Genomic DNA, 23,984 nt, shown 5'->3' with positions numbered 1-23,984 from the left:
CTTGTTCACACTTGTGATTGAGAAGATGGTTGTGGAAGTCAGACACAATTTAACAATGCTGGAAGAAGAGGACGGCATAACATCTCAGTTGCATATCCTAACATATTATGCACTGACATGTAGCATCATTCACTGGATAGAAATGGATGATAGAGGTTAAGAAAAAGAGAGTATGAAAGGGAGATGTTAAAGAGCTTACTAAAGGACATGAAAGAAACACATCTAAAATAGCAGAAATGCATAAAATGGGGTGAAGGGAACCTTGAAAAATTGAGGAACAGATAGGTGGGGAGCAAAAACAAGGAATAAATTAAGAAATGTGGAGGAGAAGTGGGATAGCTCAAGATGAATATTCAGTATGTAGAGATAATGGTGGTGGGGAAGAGATTTAAAACAGTGGGCTAAGTTAATACAGAAATGCAGAATACCAGAGCCCCAGTGGTCGAACTGTCTTGTATCTGGGGAGACCTGGAAAAAGAAATAGAGGAAGGCAGTAAGTTAAAGGAAAAGGTAAGAATGGAGAGCAAAAGGAGAGAAGATGACAAGCTGGAAGAAATGGAAGAGGCTAAGGGCCAAGGAACCAAAAAGAGGTAAGAGAAACAAGGGACAAAGTGGAAGAAGAGAGAATGAGAAGAAATTGGGAAAGGGAGGGAGGAAGGGATGGGTAAGAGGAATCAGTCCTTTGATCCTAGGCATAGGAAACAGCTCATTAACAGCTCAGAGTTTTAGTCCTCTCCGCTAACCTGTCACAGTGTTTAAATTTTGATTTCCTTATTCAAGTAATTATTTTTATCATGGACAATGGCATTAAACTTAAGGTCTTACTGTGTCTAGGTAAATCAGATCCTATAAGCCAGCTCAAAACAACAGTTTCCCTAGTTACATCTTTTTGTTCCCCGTCAAGGTATTCTGTAGGGAATTTTCAAAATATGCCAACTCATTACATTCCCTGAAAAACTTGTCGTCACTTACCTCCTTTTCCCCATCACATCTCCAGCACTTGCTATCTATCTGAAAAAAAAAATGAAGTCTACATGCCATGCCTTCTGCATGTATTGGTCCCACAGATTCCATTTATTTCTAAGCAATTTGCTTCTGCTCTTTTCTAAGGATCTGTCTTCTAGTTCTTTAATCTCTTTTACAATATTGAGTATTTCAGATATAGTTAATTTAGGTTTTAATTTCCATTTTCTAGTAATTCCCTTTTTGGCAGCCGACAGAATTAACTTAAGGCCTTACTTACATCTAGGTTTCAGATGCTTTGTAGCAGCTCAAAAGAGTCATTTCCTTAGTAACAGCCATTTGCTCCTCTAGTATGTTAGACAAAGTACTTCCCCATCACACCTCCAACATTTGCTATTTAACTAGGGAGAGAAATCTTTGAAGTCTGCTTGGGGTATAAAATAGCTATGCAAAGACTTCTAGTAAAAATCTTAAACCTTCTGGACTTTGTTGCATACTTGGGGAGCCATTTATCTATCTATCTATATATCTATATATCTATATATATATATATATATATATATATATATATAATAATTTTATAAGCATTTTAGATTCCAAAATCTATTAAGCAAATTGCCTCAGAGAAACATTCTATTGTAATTGTCTTGCCTTCATAGGTTGGTACTGGGCTATCTGCCCAAAGGCAAATATTAGCCCAGCCACGTTGTGCGGTATTCACCTCCCCTTTAGTAGTTCCCAAGACCCTTGTACTAGCAGCTAGTATCCTTGGCCCCTATCTAGTAGTGCTGTTGGTGTGATCCCCGGTGTGAAGTTTTTGTTACCCATCCACTCATCAAGGTTCCTCTTGAAGAGCGATAGTGAGGGGCTCTGTCTTATGTAGATCGGGACCCTGTTCCATAGTAAGGGAAGTCTCTGCGAAGGGAATCTATCCCTCCAGCATGTTCTATTCATTGTTGTGTTGAGGTTTATATCCCTAGAGCGTGTAGCTTGAGTAGATTTGGTTTTGCTAAGATGGAGCATGTTCAACAATTCAGGGTTGGACATGGCTCTCTATGTTAGACAGAGATCGCCTCTGAGAAGGCATTATGCAACAGAGAACAGTTTTAGCTTTTTCAGTCGTGCTGCATAGGGCAACTGTTTGAGGCCAGTAATCCTCTTGGTTAGGTACCTCTGTGGACTCTCCAGCTGCTGGAGATGTCTAGCCAGGTACATAACAATTGGTGCATTGTACTCAGTAATGGGTCTGATGAGGGAAGAGTAGAGGGGCACCATTACATCCTTAGATCTTGATGCAAACCCTTTTGTGATCAGATGGGTCACATAGAAGGATTTTCTAACCACTTTGGCAACATGGTTATCAAAGGAAAGCTGACTATCTACTTGGGTCCCTAGATCCCTTATTTCTTCTTCAGATTTCAGGGGATTACCTCCTGTGTTGTAGTTTGTGGGTACTCTGTTTTTTCCAAAGGGGATTACTACGCATTTTTTTTGCATTTAGCTTGAGACCATGGCTTTGACACCATGCATCAGTCTCATTTAGGCCCTTCTGGAGGATCTCCATGTCGGCCGGAGACTCTATTATAGCACCCAGTTTGCAGTCGTCCACAAACTTAGTCAGCCACAGCCTTCCGTGCTTGCCTGTACTTATGAGAAGTATATGCCAAACAGGAGGGGCTCCAGGACAGAGCCCTGAGGCACACCGCTCGTTACTGGTCTGGATTCGGACATAGATCCTGCTACTCTTACTTTATGGGATCTGAGAGCCAGTTTGCGATCCATCTTGTGATGTAAGGGTTTATGCCCAGGCTGGTGAGCTTATCAATAATACCTGAATGAGGAATGGTGTCAAATGCTTCAGCAAGGTCAAGGTAAGCCATGTGTACCTCCTTTCCCTTATCTATAGTATGAGTAACTGTCTCAAAGAAATCCACCAGGTTCAGGAGGCATGATCTGCCCTTAACGAAGCCGAACTGTGTAGGGTCCAGCGACTGGAGGTTCCCAATCTCTCCATTTGAGTTCCATAATGATTCGCTCCATAGCCTTACAGATCAGACTGGTCAGGCTTATTGGTCGGTAGTTCCCAGGGTCAGTTGTGGCCCCACCCTTGTGTAGTGGGACCACCGTTGCTGTGCACCATTCTATGGGCACATATCCTGTGGAGAGGCTGAGACTGAACAGGGTATTAAGATGCGGGGTTAATTCCTTTTGGAGCTCGTGTATGACACAGCCCGGGACACCACCTGGTCCCATGGAGGCAGTGTTTTTAGCTTTAGATAGAGCCTTGTTAACCAACATATCAGTAATAATTGGACTTACACAATCCCCTGGAATGGTAATAGGCCCTGTAGGTGGTGGTGGGGAGAAATTTGCACTGAACCTGTCAGCCAAGATGTTGGCAATGTCAGAAGGGTCAGTGTATTTTGTTCCATTTTGTACTAGCTCGGAACAGACCTGAGTGTTGCCATTTAGGTTTTTGACATAGCCATAGAAGGCCTTATGGTTATTCTTGGCATCCTTGGCAACTTTCTTTTCAAAATTAGCTTTAGTTGACTTGATGAGGGCCCTCAATTTCTTACTAATGCTGATCAGGGATGATTTTTCTACTTGAGATTTGGCCTTTTTTTGTATAAGTCTCCTCCTTTTATTGTAAAGTTTGCTTATGGCTGGGGTCCACCAGACTGGTTTCTTCTTGCTTGAGGAAGGAGTCTTGGTTTTATTTGGGATAGCACAGTCCATGCAATCCTGAAGATGCATATAGAGTGCCTTGGTGTAGGATTCTGCATCCTGGATATCATTATCCTTCTGCAAGGGAATAGTGAAGCTTTCCACTTCGGATGCAAGTAGTTTGAAGTTTCCTTTCGAAAGGTTTTTGACTATGGTTTCTTTAACTGGGGGAGGTGGAGGGTGAGGATGTCCAGAGTTATCAGTTTGTGGTCAGATCTGACCAAGGAGGGAGTGATAACGGGTGTGGTACAATGGGCGCCCATATTTGCGATGATTAAATCCAATATGTTGTCCCATGTAGTGGGGGAACATACTAGTTGTTCAAGGGCATTTGAATTTATAAATTCTATGAATCGCTGAGCATAGGAGTTGGAACATTGGTAGTTCGTCCAGTCTATACCAGGGTAGTTGAAATCACCCAAGATTATGGTGTTGGGTAGGACCTTTATATTTTCCAGTGTCTCAAAGAATGCAGAGTGAGCATCTTGGGACATGATGGGCGATCTATAACCGGCTACGACTTGAAATGTGGTTTTGCCTGCTGATAGTTGCGCATGGATGATCTCTGGGGCATCATGCTGCGCTACTAACCTGGAGATATGGGTATCCTTGATGAATATGGATACACCTCCGCCCTTTGTACTGCGATCCGGTAACTGAGGCTGGAAGGTATGATATGAATTGTAACCTGGCAGTGCTGGGGTGCTCTCTTGAGCCTTGAACCAAGTTTCCGTCACTGCACAAACATCGATTTTCTCCATGCTGAGGAGAGCCTCAAGTGGGTGCATTTTGAGGTTGAGACTTCTGGCGTTGAGTAGCATTACCCATAGTTTTTGGTTACCTGTGCTGGTTACGGTGGTTGGTTTGTCCTTTGAGCCTTGCCTAAAAAAGGCACTATGGGGACGGCAAGAGCCTTGGCCAGTATTCGAAAACCTAGGGGTGACAGGTGCAACCCATCTCTGGCAAAACAGCAAGGCTTGTCTATCATGTCATCCCAGGCAGACAGACACTGGATCCCCTTAGAATGACACCAGAAGCTTAGCCAATTGTTGAAATTGATAATTTTGTCTTTGTATTGTGGTATCATTCTAGGTGAAGGTAGTATGCTACTCAAGGTCAGGGTCATATCAGCTTGGGCTACATGATCGGAGAGCTCTTCGATGTCTCTCTTCATGTAGTCCAGGGAGGTACATCTTAGATCATTCACACCAACATGTACAATGACAGCGTCATACTTGTACTTGTTCTGGAGTGACCTAAGTGCCTGTGTTATGTGGTGGATCCTAGCACCCGATAGGCAGCTGACAGTAACCTTCTCCTTGTTCAGCCTGGTGAGTGGAACATCCGTGTGCCTTACTTTAGAGTCTGCTATTACTAGCGTGTTAGGTATGGTGTTTTGCCTTAAGGGCTGTTGTGAGGCACACTGCTGAGGTGAATTATGTGTTTTCTGGCTTGTGTTTGGGGGTGCAGGTTGCTTGCTTGTCTGCTTTGGAGGGCACTGTTTCTTTTTCAGATTGGTACCTAGTGCCTCCGAATATGTTTTTGTGTATTTATGCGTATGTTTTGTCAGTGCTTGTTTTGTAGATTCATGTGTGACAGGTGGTGTGATGCAAGTGTGTCCCTTATCCTCTTGACTGTCTGTTACAGTCATGGGTTGAGAGCGCTTAGCCTCCAGTCTGGCTGTGTATTTGCATCTCTCACAAGTGTTTATGTCTAGAGGTAAGAGGAGAGGGTTGTCTGTATACATGAGGCAGTTGTGACATTGCCTCGGGATGCCCAATTCCACCAGATGAACTGCAGGGTACACCTGAAGCTGATCTCTGGACACGCTTTGAAGAGTAAATTGAACTTAAGTCCTGCAGACGATTGAGGGTCTTATGCTATATTATAATAGTGCTGTCTAAGAGATTAGGACAAGTGCTGATTTCTGTTTTGCAAGTGCTGCAATAAGAGCAGCTGATCTGAAGCACTTGAGTTGAGGCTTGCCTAGTTCTAAGGGAAAATTTACAGCGCAGACTTTGCGGGGCCGGGAATAGTATACCCCAGCTAACCGGTGCTGCCCGACGCTGCTCTGTGCGCAAGACCGCGCAAAAAGAGAGTTGCAGGGTTTTTCCTCTCGATAAGTGAGGAAAGTGAGTACAACAGCTGTTTTTCTCTAAGCAAGTGAGAAAAGTAAGTACAAAAACTGTTTTCCTCTAAGTAATGAGGAAGATAGAGTGCTATAGTAATTAGTAGCTTATTTAGCGCTTACAAGTTCTGAACAAGTGCTGAGCATAAACAAGCAAGAATCTGTATCTGCACTAGATGAGTTACAGGACAGAAACAAGTGCAAATGCAGGCTTTAAAATCAGAAAGTTGAGAGAGATTGAAGAGATTGCCCAAACTGCCAATAACTACAAATTCTGGGCCAGAACCACTACTTATGTGGTAGACAGGTTACCTAGTGCTTACCACTCCCACTGATAAGCTAGAAGGCTTCCCTCCAACACAGAAAGGATTGGGGGACTCGGAAGCTTACATACAGTCTTGGATACAGCAAATCTGTATCTGGAACGCTAGTTACAGGAAAGGTAGGAAACAGGCTTACAGTTTTTTTTTTTTTTCTCTTTTCTACAGAAAAGTAGCAAAAACAGTAGTAAAAAACAATTCACATGCAGTGCAAGCTAGCACACTTGAATATGCAGCAATATTAGACCAAACACAGTTTAAAAAATGCAATTAAATTAAAAAGGACTAAAAGCAAGTGCAGAAAGAGTTTATTAGGTAGAATGTGGTAAAGAGATGGGACGGGGGAGTGTCCTAGATCTAATCTACAGTGGGGCGGGCAACTGCAAAAGCCACCAAATTTAAACTACAAACCAAAAATAGGGAGGGTGGGCGGAACAAAACAGTTTCAACAGAGATCTAAGCAAAAACTAACAGTACAAACTTTAAAACCAAAAATATATTCTCAACTCTGTATATTTGCCGATCAGTCTCTCAGAACAGTGAGACAACAGTTTCAACACAGATCTAAGCAACAATTAAACTCTATAACCAAAATAAATTTACTCAGCTCTGTATAATTGCAGATAATATGTAAGGCAGTCTCTCAGAACACAACATGCAACTGCATCATGATAAAACTGTTTTTTTTGTAACCACTTACCCCAAAAACTATACTCATCTTAATGACATATTTCTTTTTATACATCTTGAAATAGTTATGCTATACTCCTGATTATTGACACTGTATAACATTGTATTGCTACTTAATGCCTTGTAATAATCCTGCAGCATTGCTGTTTAATGCTAATTTATAATGAAAATTGTATAATATGTTGGAGCTTTTCTCCCTGGGCCTCTGCTGAAAAAGGGCTCTTCAGCTCAGTCAGACAATCCCGGTCAACAAATGTAAAATAAATAAATAACTATATATATATATATATATATATATATATATATATATATATATATATATATATATATATATCCTCCAATTGTTCCCGTCTTGTAAATTGCTTTTCTAGTCTCTCTTCCCATCTTTTCTGACATCCTATGATTTATTCTTATAGTTGTCGTGCAACATTTTATATACCCTACTAATTATCCCCCTTTAAAGAACAGCTTCTTTTCTAGATTTGACTAAAAACTCTACCAGAGCAGGTGTCTCATTTAGAACACCCCTGTCCCTTTCTCCTTGCCTACACTTTATCAGTTCCTGAAGGCAGTCTCTAACTTGCAGTCTGAACTGCTACTTGGCATTATCCCACCCTATTACCTTTCCCTCTCTAGTTATTTGCTCCCAATGCCTTGGTTCCTTTGCCACTTTTATCCAGTAAATTCCAGCCCCCTCTTGCCTATTTTCTGTACCCCTATTTAGTCATCCCTATTGGCAAACATCTCCTTTCTCCATTCATCTTAAATCATAGGTTCTTAGGTGTGTACTAGGCTAATGGCCCTGGAGCCTTTACAAGCCTAGCCCATAGGATTACCCTGGCATTGTGCCACCCGACCTTAGCTCCCAGTGCCTCTGTCGAATAAAGGCACTGGAGTGCTCACCTTGTTATATTGGGAGGATCAACTTATCCCTCTTAAGTCTTGCCCTCTTTTCTTCGCAGATAAATTCCTTCATCTCTTTAATTGTTGCCCACAATTTTTTGTCTGGTTGACCTGTATATAAAACTAAAGGGACTAAAAACATTTTCACTGCTTGTATCTTGCTACCAATATCGATAAGATAGAGTTTCCAGTTTCATAGTTTTATCTTTTATTTAGTCTCTTCCCAAACTTCCTTATCTGCCATATCAGAATCCTTTTAATCCGTGCTCCTAAATACTTCATCTTATGTCCCTGTAAATATGGTTATTGCAGAACCAAGTCATGAATGAGTACATAATTTACAGTTATAACCTTTGTTTTATCTTCATCCAAAAAGAAGACAGTCTCAAAATGTTGTTCAACACCAAGACATCCTTTTCTGGATTTTTCAAGTACAAAATAATGTCATCTGCAAATAAGACCAACTTTTCTTGATTACTGACCTACAATCATCCTCCCCACACTGTTCAAAGTTATCATTCAAATTGTCCCTCTTATAAATGAGTGTAGGGTGCTTCCCTAAACAATCCACTAAACAGGAGTCCTGTCCAAAAATGTTCCATTTCTTACTACTAATAGTTTTAATACTACCTGAATTTGTGTTATATTTTAACACCATCACTTTTCTATATTCTCTTCCCTTAAAAACCTCTTCTTGAACATATGATTTAAATATCTTTGATGGAACCTTCCTTCTGACGACCTAGCATTTGATTATTAGGTCGATAATCACATTTTTCATATTTTCTAACTCCTAGTTCCTTAATCTGCCTCTCCAGTATGTGACATTTCTAGACTTCATTAATGTGTCTGTAGATAAGAAGAAAGCTGAAAAGCTTCTGTTTCATCTGGCTGCACATGTGCACTATCTTGTGTTAAATGTACATTCCCTCTCACCAATGCGTTGTTGATTGGCATTTTTTTGTATAACTTGGTTTAATTTTTCCTCACTGCTTGAGGAACTGAGACAGCAGATCATAGCTACCCCATTCTGAGAAGATGTCCTTTGTGGATAAGATATTTAGAATGCCATATGAGACTTCCAGAAGAAGAGTAAGATTTCTCCGCGAGAGATACTGTCTTTGCTACAGTTTTTGCCTCTGTATCTTCTCATGTACTTCTAATGTTGAATCTCAAATATGTCATGATATTAATCATACATAAGACTTGTGAATACATATCTCGGAGTGTATGTAACATTTCACTCACAAAGGCTATCCTCAGCATACACAGCAAGACATCCAGGGATTACCCACTGATTTATTGACATTTAAAAAGTTAAAGAAGGTTAGAATAGTACATTGTGATATCAAAAGCAGCCTGTTTACCATTTTTCCCCATTAACACACCTCCAGTAACTCTCCACGGATTCAAAAATCATATTCAGTTTTATAGTTTAAAGCTCGTTTTTATGTACATGACACTTGGTGTACAACTTCATTGTTTAGAAACTGTAAGCATATTATTCAGCATTTTTCCGATGAATAACTACAGTATTATCTCCATCTGCCTTTAAGACAAAAATCTTTTTTCAAATCAAATGGAGCTTTCCAGTCTTCTTTCATTAGATTATAAACCACTTTCTTTCTAGCATGTATGCAAAATATTAGGGTTCAACCAAACACCCTAATAATGAGCGACTTCAACTACCCCACCATTAACTGGGAAAACTACTCGTGTACCAACTCCTTAGCTCAACACTTTCTGGAATTCATAAACTCCAATGCCCTAGATCAACTTATCCACATCCCCACCAGGGGCAACAATATCCTAGGCCTAGTCATTACCAACATGAGTGACCGGAGTTCCACACCTGAAGTCAACTCGTCGTTGGTCCGATCCAACCATATGCTTATCACCCTTGATATCCACATCCCGCCCCCACCCCCTATTAAGGAAACCACAGTAAAACATTTCTCCAAAGCCAACTTCATACTTCTTAAGACAGAAGTGGTGAACTTCAAGACACCCATGCAGATGGACAATACAGTTACAAATGAATCCTTCAGAGATGCACTCTATAAGCACTTACACGAGTGCATGGATCGTGCTATCCCAAACAGAACCAAGACGCTATCCTCCAAAAAAAGAAAGCCAATCTGGTGGTCCTCTGCCATAAACAAACTGTACAACAGAAGGAAGAAACTGTTGCAAAACAGAGTAAAATCCCATGAGTAGAGGAGCTCCCTGGTCAGCCTCAGTAAGAAGCTGAGATCCCTTATAAGATCCTCCAAAGCTAGCTACGAAAACAAAATCGCCACTAAATCCAAGGACAACCACAAATCATTCTATAGCTATGTCAAGAATCTAGATGGCAACACCCAGATCTGCTCTGAGTTGCAGCACAAAGGTACAAAAATTACAGAACCAGCTGATTTTGCCAACATCTTGGCAGATCGGTTCAGTGCTAACTCTACCCCCCTCTCACCCCTTAAAGGACCCATATCTATACAGGAAGAATGCAGAGTCCCTGTAATCACAACTACGCAGGTAAAAGCTGCACTCTCTAAAGCCAAATCCATGGGACCGGACAACATCCCAGGCTGCGTTTTACATGAACTTCAGAACAAACTGGCTCCCCACTTAAGCACCATGTTCAATAATAGCCTTGCGTCAGGCTTTGTGCCCACTGAATGGCGCACAGCAACAGTTATCCCACTCCACAAAGGGGGAGCCACCACTGATCCCGGGAACTGTCGACCTATTAGCCTGACGAGCCTGGTCTGCAAGGCCATGGAACATATCATCATGGAACTCATAAATAAAGACATTGGTAACCTCCAAACTCTGGATCCCACCCAGTTCGGGTTTGTGAAAGGCAGATCATGCCTCCTGAACCTGATCGACTTCTTTGAGGCAGTCACCAAAGCCGTGGATGAGGGTAAGGTGGTTCACACAGCCTATCTTGACCTCGCCAAGGCTTTCGACACCATCCCCCATTCTGGAATTATAGCTAAACTCACTAAACTAGATCTAAATCCCTACGTGACAAGATGGGTTGCCAACTCACTTACTGACAGAACCCACACTGTAAAAGTTGCAGACTCCAAATCTGACCTCAAAGCAGTGACAAGTGGAGTACTGCAGGGTTCCGTCCTGGGACCTCTCCTGTTTGGAATCTACTTCTCTGAAGTACAGGCTAACACAGAAGGCCTCTGGCTAATGAAGTTCGCAGATGACTGCAAACTAGGAGCCATAGTCAAGTCCCCAAATGATGTGGACATCCAAGGGCCTCACTGAGACAGATGCCTGGTGTCAGAGCCATGGCCTCAAGCTCAATGCCAAAAAGTGCAGTGTCATCCCCTTTAGTAAAAACTCTGTTCCCATGAACTACCACATAGGCAGCAATCTACTTAACACCGAATGCATGATAAGAGACCTTGGGACCCAGGTGGACAGTAGTCTCTCCTTTGATAGTCACATCGCCACAGTAGTCAGGAAGTCCTTCTATGTGGCACACCTCATCATAAAATGGTTCTCATCCTGGAAAAAAGAGGTCATTGTTCCTCTCTACTCATCATTCATTAGACCCATTATAGAGTACAACGCCCCTTTTGGAATGTACCTCACAAGACATCTGCAGCAGCTGGAAAGGCCACAGAAGTACCTCACAAAGAGGATTACTGGCCTCAAACAAATGCCTTACACTGACCGCCTCAAAAAACTCCAGCTTTACTCCGTTAGATATCGCCTACTCCGAGGTGATCTCTGCCTAACATATAAAGCTATGTCAAACCCTGATCTGTTGTACATGCTACACCTAAAGAAATCCTAATCCCTCTGAGCTACATGCTCTAGGGACCTAACCCTTGTCACTACAATAAACAGGACATGCTGGAGGGATAGATTCCTGTCCCAGAGACTTCCTGTACTCTGAAACAAGCTACCCATCTATGTCAAGCAAAGTTCTTCATTAGCACTCTTCAAGAAAAATCTTGATGAGTGGATAAAAAATAGGAAATACACCCCGGGGATCACTTCTGTGTCTCTGCTGGACAGTGGCACAGGAAAGTAACTTTCTTGGGTGGCGTAAGCTATGGAATCTTGCTGGCTAGGCTTACGTAGGCCCTTGGTCCGATAGTCTAGTACCTACCTATGAAACTATGTCTTACAAAGCTTTTATATCTGCATTTGCTGATATTTTCTAGGACTTGCTGCATAGGTATAAAACAGCTTGTTTATTTATTTGTTTTTTTACATTTGCAACCTGAATGTATCCTAAACCGTGCCTGTTGAGACTAGGATCACAGTTAACATTTTCACAGTCAGAGTAAAGAAACTCAAAACTATATTGTCTTTGTCAGAAATATGGAGTTTTTCATCTGATTCTTTAGTCTGCTGAATTTTATATTAAAATATCACAGTATTATTTTCTTTATAGTTTCTGACAGTCAGCCTTTTATTACCATGTAGTTTTCTAACTTTTTTTATACACAGAGTCAGTAGGTTTGGGACATCACAAAACTCTGTATACTCCCTGGAGCCTGGTTGATTTTCTTCTGTTTGATCTTTTGCATTCCTTGCAGTTGGCAAGCCATTATCTGGTGGTCGTAGCAGAAATATTCCAGCACAGAAATTTTCTAGTGTTATTTTGTCTAGATATTTGGTTGCTATTATCCATTTTAAAACTTCTTATCATCATCCCTAACGAGTTCTGTTGTGGTTCCACTCTTTTGACTTTTTCATATGGGTGAAATCATTCTTGATTCCAAGTTATACTGACTTTATATGCTTCAGAGCTTTTCTGTCTGAAGACTAGGCCCTGAAATTTTCCATCTATGGCTGCCTCTAGTGGCATAGTTTTAGTGAATTCACACTTGTATTTTCCATCTGCTGGGTCTGATTCCCCCTTTCTGTGTTGCTGGATCTCCTTACCAACCTAGAAAATTAACTATCCATTCCTTTTATCCAGCCTGAATAAGACCCCTGCATCAGGCACCTCTCTGGGATGTTGAGTTACCATTCTTGGGAGCTTTGTACATCACGTGCCTGGAATTGCAAACCGTTTTGTATGTCCTTAATACTAGAATGTCACATCTTCATTCAGAATTCCCTTTTCATTAACCTGGAGAACCATACAGTCAGGATGTACCTTAATAAGCTGGAAGAAAAGTCCTGAGTCTTTGTGAAAAGAGAGAGATTGTCATCATCTGGGATAGAACACTAATGCACTGCATTTAACTGATATTGGTTAATTTTCCTAAAGACCGCCAGACACCTAAGAAGTGAACTTAGGTGAAGCACCTGCTTTGGACATAAAGCTTTGTGTAATTAGTGGAGTGATTTGTCCCCTGATAGTATTCAGAAAAGAGTCTCTTTGCCATTATGAAAAATGTAGCTTTCCTTGTTCCTGTTTCCTGTGTACAGCAAGGTGGACTGAACAAGGGACACTTTTTTAGTCCATCTGGAACTGGAAAAAGAAAAGGTAATACTTTGTTTCTGTCTTTCCATAACAAAGCAAAAGGAAGTTGCTAGGTGGGGAGATGGGTTGAAGTGGTGTGGAGAATGGTGGAAAGACACCAAAGTAGAGAGGGAGGAGATGAAGAGGAAACTGTCTCCTTATGTCCTACAGTGAATAAAACATCAGGACTTATTATTAAAAACTGGAAGCTCTTGATTATGGAAATATTACGATACAAGTAGTGAAATGTTATCAACCAGAAGAGATGTTGTGGATAACAATTAATAATAGTTGAAGGAAATCATTTGGGAAGGGAAGAAGGCAAGGGTTACGCAGCTAAGGCTTAGTCACATAACTTAAACAGCATGTTGTATATCAAAGCTGAAAAGAATGAAGATGACATGGGGAGGGGATAGTTGAGCAAGTAGAGAGCAGGATTTTGGAAAGAGGGCTTAAAGAGAATAGTGACAACCATACAGAAAATTACATTCATAAAGTAACAAAGTGCTCTAAGAATTAAGTCAACAGAAAAGGAGAAAGAAGATTTTGCTGCAAATAGGGTTTAGAAAATAGCCAAGACAGATGGAAATTACATTAGGAAATTAGCAAAAGAACAACAGAGAGAAGGTTAATAGAGTAAGATGAGGCTTAGCAAGAGTTTGAATGCAGGTTAGAGATTACCTTCCGTATCATTAATTGGTAACACATGGGAAAAGGGGATAAAGCCAGGAGTGTACTAAGTGAAAGCCTGGCTCTGGTAGATGTTTTAGTTGGTTATGGAAAAAAGAAGCTGATAAAATGGATAATTATCTCTGCCTAACATACAAACCCAGAGCTGTTGGACATGCTCCACGTAAAGAAATCCCAATCCCTCCGAGCTACACGCTCTAGGGACCTAAACCTTGTCACCACAATAAACAGAACATGCTGTAGGGATAAGATTCCTATCTCAGAGACTTCCCATACTCTGGAACAAACTATCTCTCTTTATCAAACAGAGCTCCTCATTAGCACTCCAAGAAAAATCTTGATGATTGGATGGGAGATAGGAAATTCACCCCGGGGAGCACTTCTGTGGCTCTGCTTGACAGGGGCACAGGAAAATAATTTTCTTGCGTGGCAAAAGCCAGGGTACCGTTTGCTTAGGCTTATATAGGCCCTAGGGTCAATAGCCTAATACCTACCTATGAACCTATATGGTTAACTATAAAATCAGTCTGAGCAGGTTATAAGAGGTTGGTAAAAATAAAAAGAAAGGCAAATTATATAGGAGCAGTGGGAAGAAATATTTAGGTTTCCCCAAGTATGCAACAAAATCCAGAAAGTTTCAGATATTTGCATGGAAGTGTTTGCATAGGTATTTTTAAATCCCAAATAAACATGAGGATTTTTCTTCAGGTAGGTAGTAAATGCTGTAGATGTAATGTGGAAGAGTGAGAGATAATGTGAGATTTTTTAAACATCTTTATTAAGCATGACATTTTTAAAAAGTGACATAGGTACATATACAGTAATATGTCATTTCCTTTCTTATTTTGATGCAGTATACAGTTTAACAGTTTGCATTCACTTCAGAGTTACATGAATTGCTCAGTTCTTTCCTTCTCTTAAATTTCATTCCTCTTCCAACTCTTTAACATTGTTTTGTATGTATTGTTCCCACAAATTCCATTTATTTCTATGTAGTTTGCAGATTATGTAATGTTGGAGTGAATGAAAATTGTTAAAAAGAAAACATTAAGCATATTTCATGACAATAATGGAAACTTTTTATGGTTTGTTTTCATTTTTATTAATGTACATGGACATGCTATGTTATAGTTTAATAAAGATGTTTAAAAAAGCATAAGGGCCAGATGAGCCGTTTCACAGATTTCTCAACACTCTAGGGGGTGTTTTCTTTGATACAAAACTTTAGCATATCATTGGTTAGAGAAAAAGTGCTTAGGAATATTAAAACAGCAGTTGTGCTACCCTTGGAAGGTAGGGATGGAAGGCGGTGGTAGAATGTATTTAAAAAAACAGACTAGATGGGTTTATTGTCTGTCATTGTTAAACAAAATATATTGCAGTGTAATATTTCAACCCTTGCCTCACAGGGGATGTAGAATAATAAATCCCTGACTACAGACAAAGTGACCCAAGTTCAATTGAATGCAAAATCGCTTGACACCTCACTGTGGTAAGCTGGACTTTTCCATCATGGGGGAGAGAATGGGTCCCAGCCAGCCCAGTGAGCCATTCCCATCATGTCATTGCTGGAGAAAAGGGATAGTGTTCTAAGGGTTTGGTCTGTCTTAGGGATCACATGGATGTGACCACACAAGCCAGTGATGTTTAATTCTGCTGGTGGAATGAAGAAGCATGAGCCCTGCAGTGCCACAGAATGCCCACATTACGACTCCAAAGGAGGAGGTTAGGCCATTTGTTAAAAAAATAATGTTATTGCCAGAATGCTATCGAGAGCAAACACACACAGATTTTGCCTGGATGACTAGGGTTACCACCTGTCCCATTTTGTGAGGGATAGTCCCTCTTTGGGCAGTTGTGTCCTGACCAAAAATATTAAAAATGGCAAATGTCCTGTGATTGTAGGACATAATTATGTCCCATATTTTATGTAATAGTTGCATAAAATAGTTATTTATGTATACCTAAATGTTACAAGAAACAGAATAAGCAACTAAACTGCTACAAGAATAAGCTTTAATTTAGGCAAAAAAGTAAAGTTCTATCCTTTGTACTGACTGTGGGTATGTGTCAGCCTGTAAAATCTGATGTGTGTCCCGCAAATGTCCCACTTTGGCCATTTGAAAAGGTGGCAACTGTATGGATGACTGATCTTTCATGGCTTTTGGATCTGAGAAGAATTCCTCACTGCTTGGGAATTAATAGTCTTGAGTCTGATAGAGTGGCTTCATGGTTATCAGACAGAGGGTTGAAAGCGTGCAGAAGAAAATAAAATGTTTCTCTCCCTCCCTGCCTTTTTTGTTAAGCACTGAGAAGAGAGGATTAGGCTGACTGTTTGTCTTCTTTGCCAGAAAATCCAGGATTGCAGCTCTGCAGTATATAAATCTCAAAAATTATTTTCTGTGCTCTAGTGACATTTCATAAAATAATAAGATAATATAATGGAGAATTATACAGTAGGGCATGATATGCAGTCTGAAAGGGAGAGGTTGCACTTGAAGGCATACTTACTATTCCACCCATTAATTGGCTCATATTTTTTTCAGAGGAACTCCCCACAATTGCTGGTGTAGAAGGTTCTTTTTCAGCACGTCTCTGCCCTCCACTTTTTCACATCTAGCTTGCAGGGCTTCTTGGCTTACTTTAGATTATTGTCTTTAGCTGCTCCACACTGAAAATGGTGTCTCAGCCTTGTTAACATTTCAGTCTCTTGAATGGCAAACCTTTCTTCTCATGATAAACTGACCAGTTGTTGATAGCAGCCTTATACTTGATCTTCTCTTTGCCATCAAGAAGCCACTTCTTCAAAGAAATAAATGGATGTTGTGTAAACAATACATGTAGAATAATGTACAGGAGGAAGAGGAGTAAGGTTAAAGGGAAGGCAGGAATTGAACAATTTATGTAATGTCAGAGTGAATGACGATTGTTAAAAGGAAAACGTGTGTAATGCAAGAAAACAATGAAAGTGTCACTGTTTTTTCTATTAATATATATATGTACCTATGTTAATATGTATGTTGTGATTAATGATGTTTGAAAAAAGACATGTCTCCCTTGGTTATTGTAGTTTATAATTGAAAGTCTTTTTCCCACTTTCTGACCCTGTGCCTCATCTGTAGCTAACAGCTGTATTTCCTGGAACTACTTGAGGCAAGATAATCTACCGTTTCTTTAACCAAGATGGCATACAAACCATTTATATAGCATTGTATTAACAGCTTAACAGGAAGGGAAAACACTAACCCTTGTCTGGGAGTTTGAATACAGGACCCCCATGCATTCCATGTGATTGTCACTGCCACTGGTCCAACAAGGAGTCTGTGGGCAATTAGGTACCTGGTGTCCTCCAAGGGCATCTGTTTTCCCTTTCATATAGGAAATGTCTGTTATGATGATTTTTCTAACATTCAGGCATCCAAATATAGTACAAGCCATTACCTGAGTATTGTGGTAAAGACTAAAAAGGAAAGGAAAACATTAAATTTTGTCTAGGGATTGAACCTGAGACCCCCTGCATTTCAAGCAGTTGTGACTGACAAGTCAGTGTTTTCATTTCCTGTGCCAAGCATACTAGTTTTAATGTATATTTTTATCTGTATTATTATTATTATTGTTAATTAGGGTAGAGCACTAAGCCATGTGGACCTTTTTAAGACTCGCTTCTGAAGCACTGTCTGGTGAAGTGTCTTGCTCAGAATAAAAGTGTAAGCAAATGAAGGCCGAAGGGATCAGACAATAGACAACAGGAAGCAGCTTGTTAATAATTTGAAGCCTTAATCCTCCAAAATAATTGCCAGACATTTTAAAAACATAACGTTGTTTAGTTGGGCCTGAGAGCATCCTTTCATAGGAAGGTTGTTTAACATTTTCCCGTTTTCTTCTGGTGTGATAGTGTGCTTGTTGGGATTGCCCTGTATGTTAAGACACCCTGCTGAGAGACACTGGAAATTAGATACTATGGATAAGTCTTTGCTCCTCTTAATATTAGTAGCTGTTCAAAGGGTAATTTCTAGTAGCTTCTTACTCATGGGTTCTACAAGCAGCTGAGATGGACACTTTCAATCTTGTGCACAGAATGCCAGTGTAAGCCAAAATCTTTTAATAGTATGATTCATTTGCTTTCTGTTTCTTCTTCTTTTGTAAGTGTTTTTTTTATTTAAATGGGTGCACCTTTTGGGAACACTGAAGTAGCACACATCCTTTAAACCTAGTTGAAGGGACACTAATGTGAATCTGATAGAATAAGATATTTGTACATCAGTGCTGAGGGATTTAAAAACAATTGTGCAGAACAGTGCAGGAAAAGTAAACCTGCCTGCAATGAACCAGTGCACTAGGGCTGTCATAAGAGCAGCTAATACCATCTGCTGTCACAGATAGGTATATGTTTTAAATTGGCAGGTTCCCTCCTGTCAGTCCTTCCCTTGGCTGATACTTGAATATGTAAATACAGCTGTGTAGTCTGCACAGTAGTTACACAAGCATTCTTATCCATGATCCCATGCGGTTAGCACTTCATATCCTTATCAGTCCAGTCTGTGCTTATCAGACTTTATTGGGATTCTGATAAAACGAAGCTGAAAACTGAATGACGGACCATGTCCTTATGAGTACTCCGCATTCATTGCATGTCATATTTCCAAGGGAACATGTCTGGTGATGAGCAGTGCACCTTTTAGAGGAATGTAATTTATATCAGTTCTTAAAAGGTGGTCTAATAACTGACTCACCCTGAAAGATTAAGTATTATGGTGTATATTTTCATGTGTAACATTTATAATGGAATGCTTTCTCTGATCTGTAGGTATGTGTGCGAACATGTGAATCCTCCAGTGGAACTTCTGGCCAACGTATTATTGCCGTACTTCTGCCTTGCCTTTTAGACAAAGGCATTGTCAGTTCAGTAACAGAGGTTCGTTCACTAAGGTATGTACTGGAACAGAATAAAGTAGTTATGGTATGCTTGCCAGATTGTAAACATTGTCCTACTACATGACTGTCAGTTGTTTGCTGAAATATCTCTACCATGTTCCTGCAAACTTAACTTGAACTTGCTAGATATTTTTCCAATGCAAATAAGGTTGCAGGGACACATTATAGCATAGAATACCCTTTCAGTATTATAATTACGCAACCCCCTACATGTGAACTTATTTCTATTAATCTTATCAGATTATTTGCACATTCACACATGTAATTGCCAAAAGGTTACATACCTTTGTGCTCATTAATTTGTTAAAGTAAAGTTATTTGGGATCTAATAAAATGGTTGGGAATTGACAAGTTACATAGATTTTCTTTACTGCACATAAAGTTCTGTTCAAAAGAGTATAAGAGAACAAAAACTTCCAGAGTATTTTTTATTATAGCCACTACAGCTTTTCTGAAGCTATACAGTGCTGTAATGTGCAACAAAATAGATATCCTTTTAGGATTGTGGAATTCTTCATTTCTAAGTTTCTTTGCCTCCTTTGTAAACTACAGTTTGGCCAAGTACTACTTTACAGGGGAGGCAATCCTGTTTCCATTTTCTCTTAGCTGCCCTAGTTTACCTATATTACTTGTTTTACAGCTGCTTTAATGCTTCCAGTGTTTCCTGAAGCCTCAATTAAACTTCACCTGCATTCTGTTTTTTTTTCCCCTTTCCAATGTTCTCACCTCTTCTGCTAACTCTAGTGAATATGCCATCTGTCTTTCACAATTTCCACCACTTTCATTCCCTGCTTACCAAGAATTATCCCATCCTACTATCTTCTTCCTGTTTAGTTCCCCCCTAGACATATACCTTACACTTTCCCCATCTTTGCCATTCTTATTGTCAATGTTGTCATAAGCACTTTGTGCTTATGATTCAGAACTGAAATGAGTTTGTATGACACTGGATCAAGAGGATTTTCCTCTCCTTTGGTATAACTACCACTACTGCTTCTTTCCAAGTCAAGAGTGCATCCCCACCCGAACAATATTGTTAAGTTCTATTCAGACATTTATTATCTTCTGTTCCTTCTTTTCACATATTTCTACTGAAATGTTATCACTCCCAGGGCTTTTTCCTCTCTTCTGGTTTCTCGTTGCTTCTTTAATTTCAGATCTTTATATTCTGATGTTCATACTCGTACTTCTGTGTTAACTGAGAAAGTTGTAATTGTCTCAAATATGTTACTGTTTCCTTTGTGCTGCTCTCAACCTCTACATCTTGTCTTCTAGAATTTACTGTCATAATTTACCATTACATTCATAATTTTCCAAGGTCCATTTCTACCCTATCATTCTTATAATTCTGGATTTTAGGTGTGATCTCTTATACCTTTTGTTGTCTCAAACATTGAGCCAACAATTTGGTCATTGTAGGGTTATTGTAAAAAAATGTTGTTTTAGAACCATTGCTGTATATTCATATTTAAGTACCACTGAGTAGACATTCCAGTTTCCATCAGCTTCTCTTCAGCCTATTCTGTTCCACTTATTCTTCTTCATTTCTGAAAATCACTTTTAAGACCTCTAAATACCTACTATTATTTCATATTTAATGTACTTTCATTGTGACCAAATTTCTAATATTCAGTTTACAATTATCTCAATTCTTTGCAAGCTCTTTACTGCTTAGGTTTAGATCTAATGACATTTCAGGTAAGTTTTGATCTACCCAATCATTAAACAACTTCCTTTTCAGAAGAAATATTCGAGAATGCCAGTTTGTACCACAGCACACTTGTTTACAGTATAAAACTAGTATAAGTGCATGACAATATCAGTTGATGTGTTTTCATGATTTAGACAATTTTATGGTTTTCTTTTGATATGGGACTTCTATATAATTTAGGCCACAAACCATATTTTATTGAAAATGTGTGCATTCTATACTCCATTTCATTCTGTCTTACTTTCATGATTTCAGTAAGACCAAATATGTGCATGCATTTATCTAAGTTCATAGGTACTTACTAGGATAATGATCTGTGAGGCTGTTAAGAAGCTTAGCCTTACATTCACATGGTGCCTTTTAACCCTTATAATTTACATACTAGTAACACACAAATTGGCCAAACAAGGATATGTTGAGGCATTTGCATGGTTCCCATATCCATGAGTGACAAGGGTGCTAAACCTGGGATGAATGTTTGGTTGGAACAGTGGCAGTGAGATTCATCCAAATTGCATTTGCATAGAGTAAGAGAAGTAGTTTCCCTTATGTTGAGGGAAAAATGGTTCCATAGAAGTGGTATTCTGTGTGATACAAACCTGTCCCTCCAACATGTTTTATTTGTGTTCCAAAAGAGATTGAGATCCCTTGGGCAGGTGATTGATATCACTGGACTTACAAATGTGCAATAGGTGTGACAGAATAAGGTATGTTGACATTCTATCCAGAATGCAGAGGTTGTCTCCCAGCACCTGTATGATTCTGAACTGGGGCAAGGTTTTGAGATGGTCTACATATTTTTTACAATTTAGACCCTTCATTCTTTAGTGAGAAAGTCTTCTTGTCATTCTAGTTGTGAAAATTGTTTTGACAGGTACATACTGCAAGGGGCATTATATTCTGTGATCAGACTAGTGACTGCTGAGTACAGTTGAACAATGACATCCCTGGATCTGAGTGCAGTACCTTTAGATATAAGCAGTGCAATAAAAAATGACTTGTTACAACAGTAGACGCACAGTGACTGAAGGGTCGTTCACTGTCAGCAAAGGTTCCCAAATCCCTAACTATGGTATCAGTTTTCAGGGGGGTGTTTTTAATGTTATAGTTACAAGGGAAGCCATGCTTGTTGAAGGATGCAGTTGCATACTTTTTGGCATTTAATTTTAGTCCATGGTTTTGAAGCCAGCTATTGTTGAAACAGGCCCTCTTGGGGGATTGTGGTGTCCTCTGGGGAGTTTATAATGAGACTTATGATGGTGTTTATGTTTATGATGGAGTGTATGGTCTCAACTGGTATTCTGTGATATCCTGGCTGCCATAGATGTCCTCCTTATTTCTTGGTGCTTCAATCTCCTATTTGCACCATACATCCTTGATGAAAGGCTGTAACTTCTCCATAATGTTTTATATATATATATATATATATATATATATATATATATATAAAATCTTCTCTCACTGCTTTTAGTGGAATATACATACAAATAGCACAGCCAGTATAATTCTTATTTCCTGCCAACATCTTCTTATCACACTAAATCTTCCCTACATGTCTTTCATTTGATCGTCAATCTTTATTCATGTGCCCTTTTCAACTAATACTGAGACCCCTTTCTTTCATGCTCCCATTCCAGGAAAAAAAAACTCTCCTTCCCACTTTTCTTCACAAAAGTATCATGGTCTTTATGACTCGGGTGTTTTTCATGTAACATTATTCTCTGTGCATTACTGTTGTAAATATAAATCATTATCTTCTTGCATTTTTCTTATCAACCTATCCATTAATATTTTAAAAGAATTAGATTGTGTCATAGTAAAGCTTATATTTTATTTCTGTTCTCTTACAAACTGATTACAAACTATTACAAACTGATCTTTCATAGTCTGTTTCTATTATTTTTGTGCCACTTTATATACTTTTGCATAATATGTCCCATCAAAACCTAAATCTGTTGTTAGAACACACAATACCTTCCCTACCCAAGAAATAAACACTACATTAACTGCATTAGCTGTATTTTCTCAAGGCAATAGAGCTGGCAGTGTGTACAAACAGTAGTGTGAAGCTTCTTCCAGTCCGCTCTAGTCAGACTTGATTCCCGATTAGCTGTTTTGAACTGGGGAATACCTGTTATAAATCACTAACCTATTTATTTCATTAAGCTGCAGCATTTTATTTCTGAACCTCTATGTCCTTTAGTTGGGAGATTGTTTTGCTATTTATATTCTTTCAATTTGTATATTGGTTACTACAAGTTGTTCATTCCTGCAGCCAGTACATATTTTTAACATATTTTCCTATGACAGTCAATATATATTTGAAAAGCTGTAGCTGTTTTCAAAAGTCAAGCTTGACTATCCAGGCACAGCACATGCTCCATTTTGCAATCATGCACAGCTTCTCAAGTAAGGCAAGTTGTATTCTAAGAGCTCTGGAAACTAAGATAATCTGCCAATCTGAATCCTGATAACAAGTGATTTTAATCAAGCAACATGAAATGAAATAATTATTTTCTCACTGGCGCGTATTGCTTTCAATAGTCATAAGACATGTTCCAGTGTGCATCATTTACATTTTAATTGCACCAAATATCTTTGCAAATACTTGTATAACCATTCATTTAAACTCTTCCCTCAGTGTTTCTATTGCATTATTTGTGTAAATGTTTCTCTTTGGATTACTTCCAATCAGCTTACTTGACTCATTAACTTTGTATGCACTCCTAAACCTGGTGCATATATTATCAGAACGAGCTTTATACAACGTTGCCTACTGGGTTTCATTATAGCAATAACCCACGCCTGGGTGTGGGTAATGCGGGATTTACCTGCAGTTGGCGTGGTTTGGTCCTGAGGGCGAAGCCCGAGGGACCAAACAAAGACAACCGTGGGTAAATCCCACATTACCCACACCCAGAAGTGGGTTATTGCTATTATACTATGACATTATTTAAGAAAAGAAATAATTACTTTTCTTAAATAATGGCATTGTATAATGCCTCTTTGCTGCCCTTCCGCAGCTGTCTGGTATCCGCGGCAGTTCTGATGTACTGCGCATGCCTCGCAGTACATCAGAGCTGTGGGCAAAGCGGAGAAAGCAAGATCTCCGTTGCTTTTACTGTTCGCTATGTTAAATGGGTTTAACATGGCGAGACAGCTTTAAAATAAGCAACGGAGATGTCCGTTGCTTATTTTAAAGCTGTCTCGCTATGTTAAACCCATTTAACATATCGAAACAGTAAAAAGCAATGGAGATCTTGCTTTCTCCGTTTTAAACCTGTCTCGCTATGTTAAATGGGTTTAACATAGCGAGACAGCTTTAAAATAAGCAACGGAGATGTCCGTTGCTTATTTTAAAGCTGTCTCGCTATGTTAAACCCATTTAACATAGCAAAACAGTAAAAAGCAACGGAGATCTTGCTTTCTCCCTTGCCTTTTTTTTAAACCTGTCTCGCTATGTTAAATGGGTTTAAC

General features: G+C 39.4%; 1 protein-coding gene across 1 annotated transcript in view; it reads left to right on the top strand.

Annotated features, from left to right (window-relative positions):
* The window catches only part of ECPAS (Ecm29 proteasome adaptor and scaffold), a 2,158,898-nt gene that overhangs the window by 1,430,138 nt on the left and 704,776 nt on the right, over window positions 1-23,984 (top strand). The window contains exon 34 of the mRNA XM_044061033.1: window positions 18,669-18,790. Coding sequence (XP_043916968.1) covers window positions 18,669-18,790 — 122 coding nt within the window. The remainder of the gene's footprint in view (window positions 1-18,668; window positions 18,791-23,984) is intronic.

The sequence above is a fragment of the Protopterus annectens genome, chromosome 2.part0 (genome assembly GCF_019279795.1).
Source record: "Protopterus annectens isolate FY-2018-M chromosome 2.part0, PAN1.0, whole genome shotgun sequence".
Taxonomy (NCBI): Eukaryota; Metazoa; Chordata; order Ceratodontiformes; family Protopteridae; genus Protopterus; species Protopterus annectens.
Note: the sequence above shows the minus strand (reverse complement) of the source record. Positions and strands in the feature narration are given on the sequence as shown.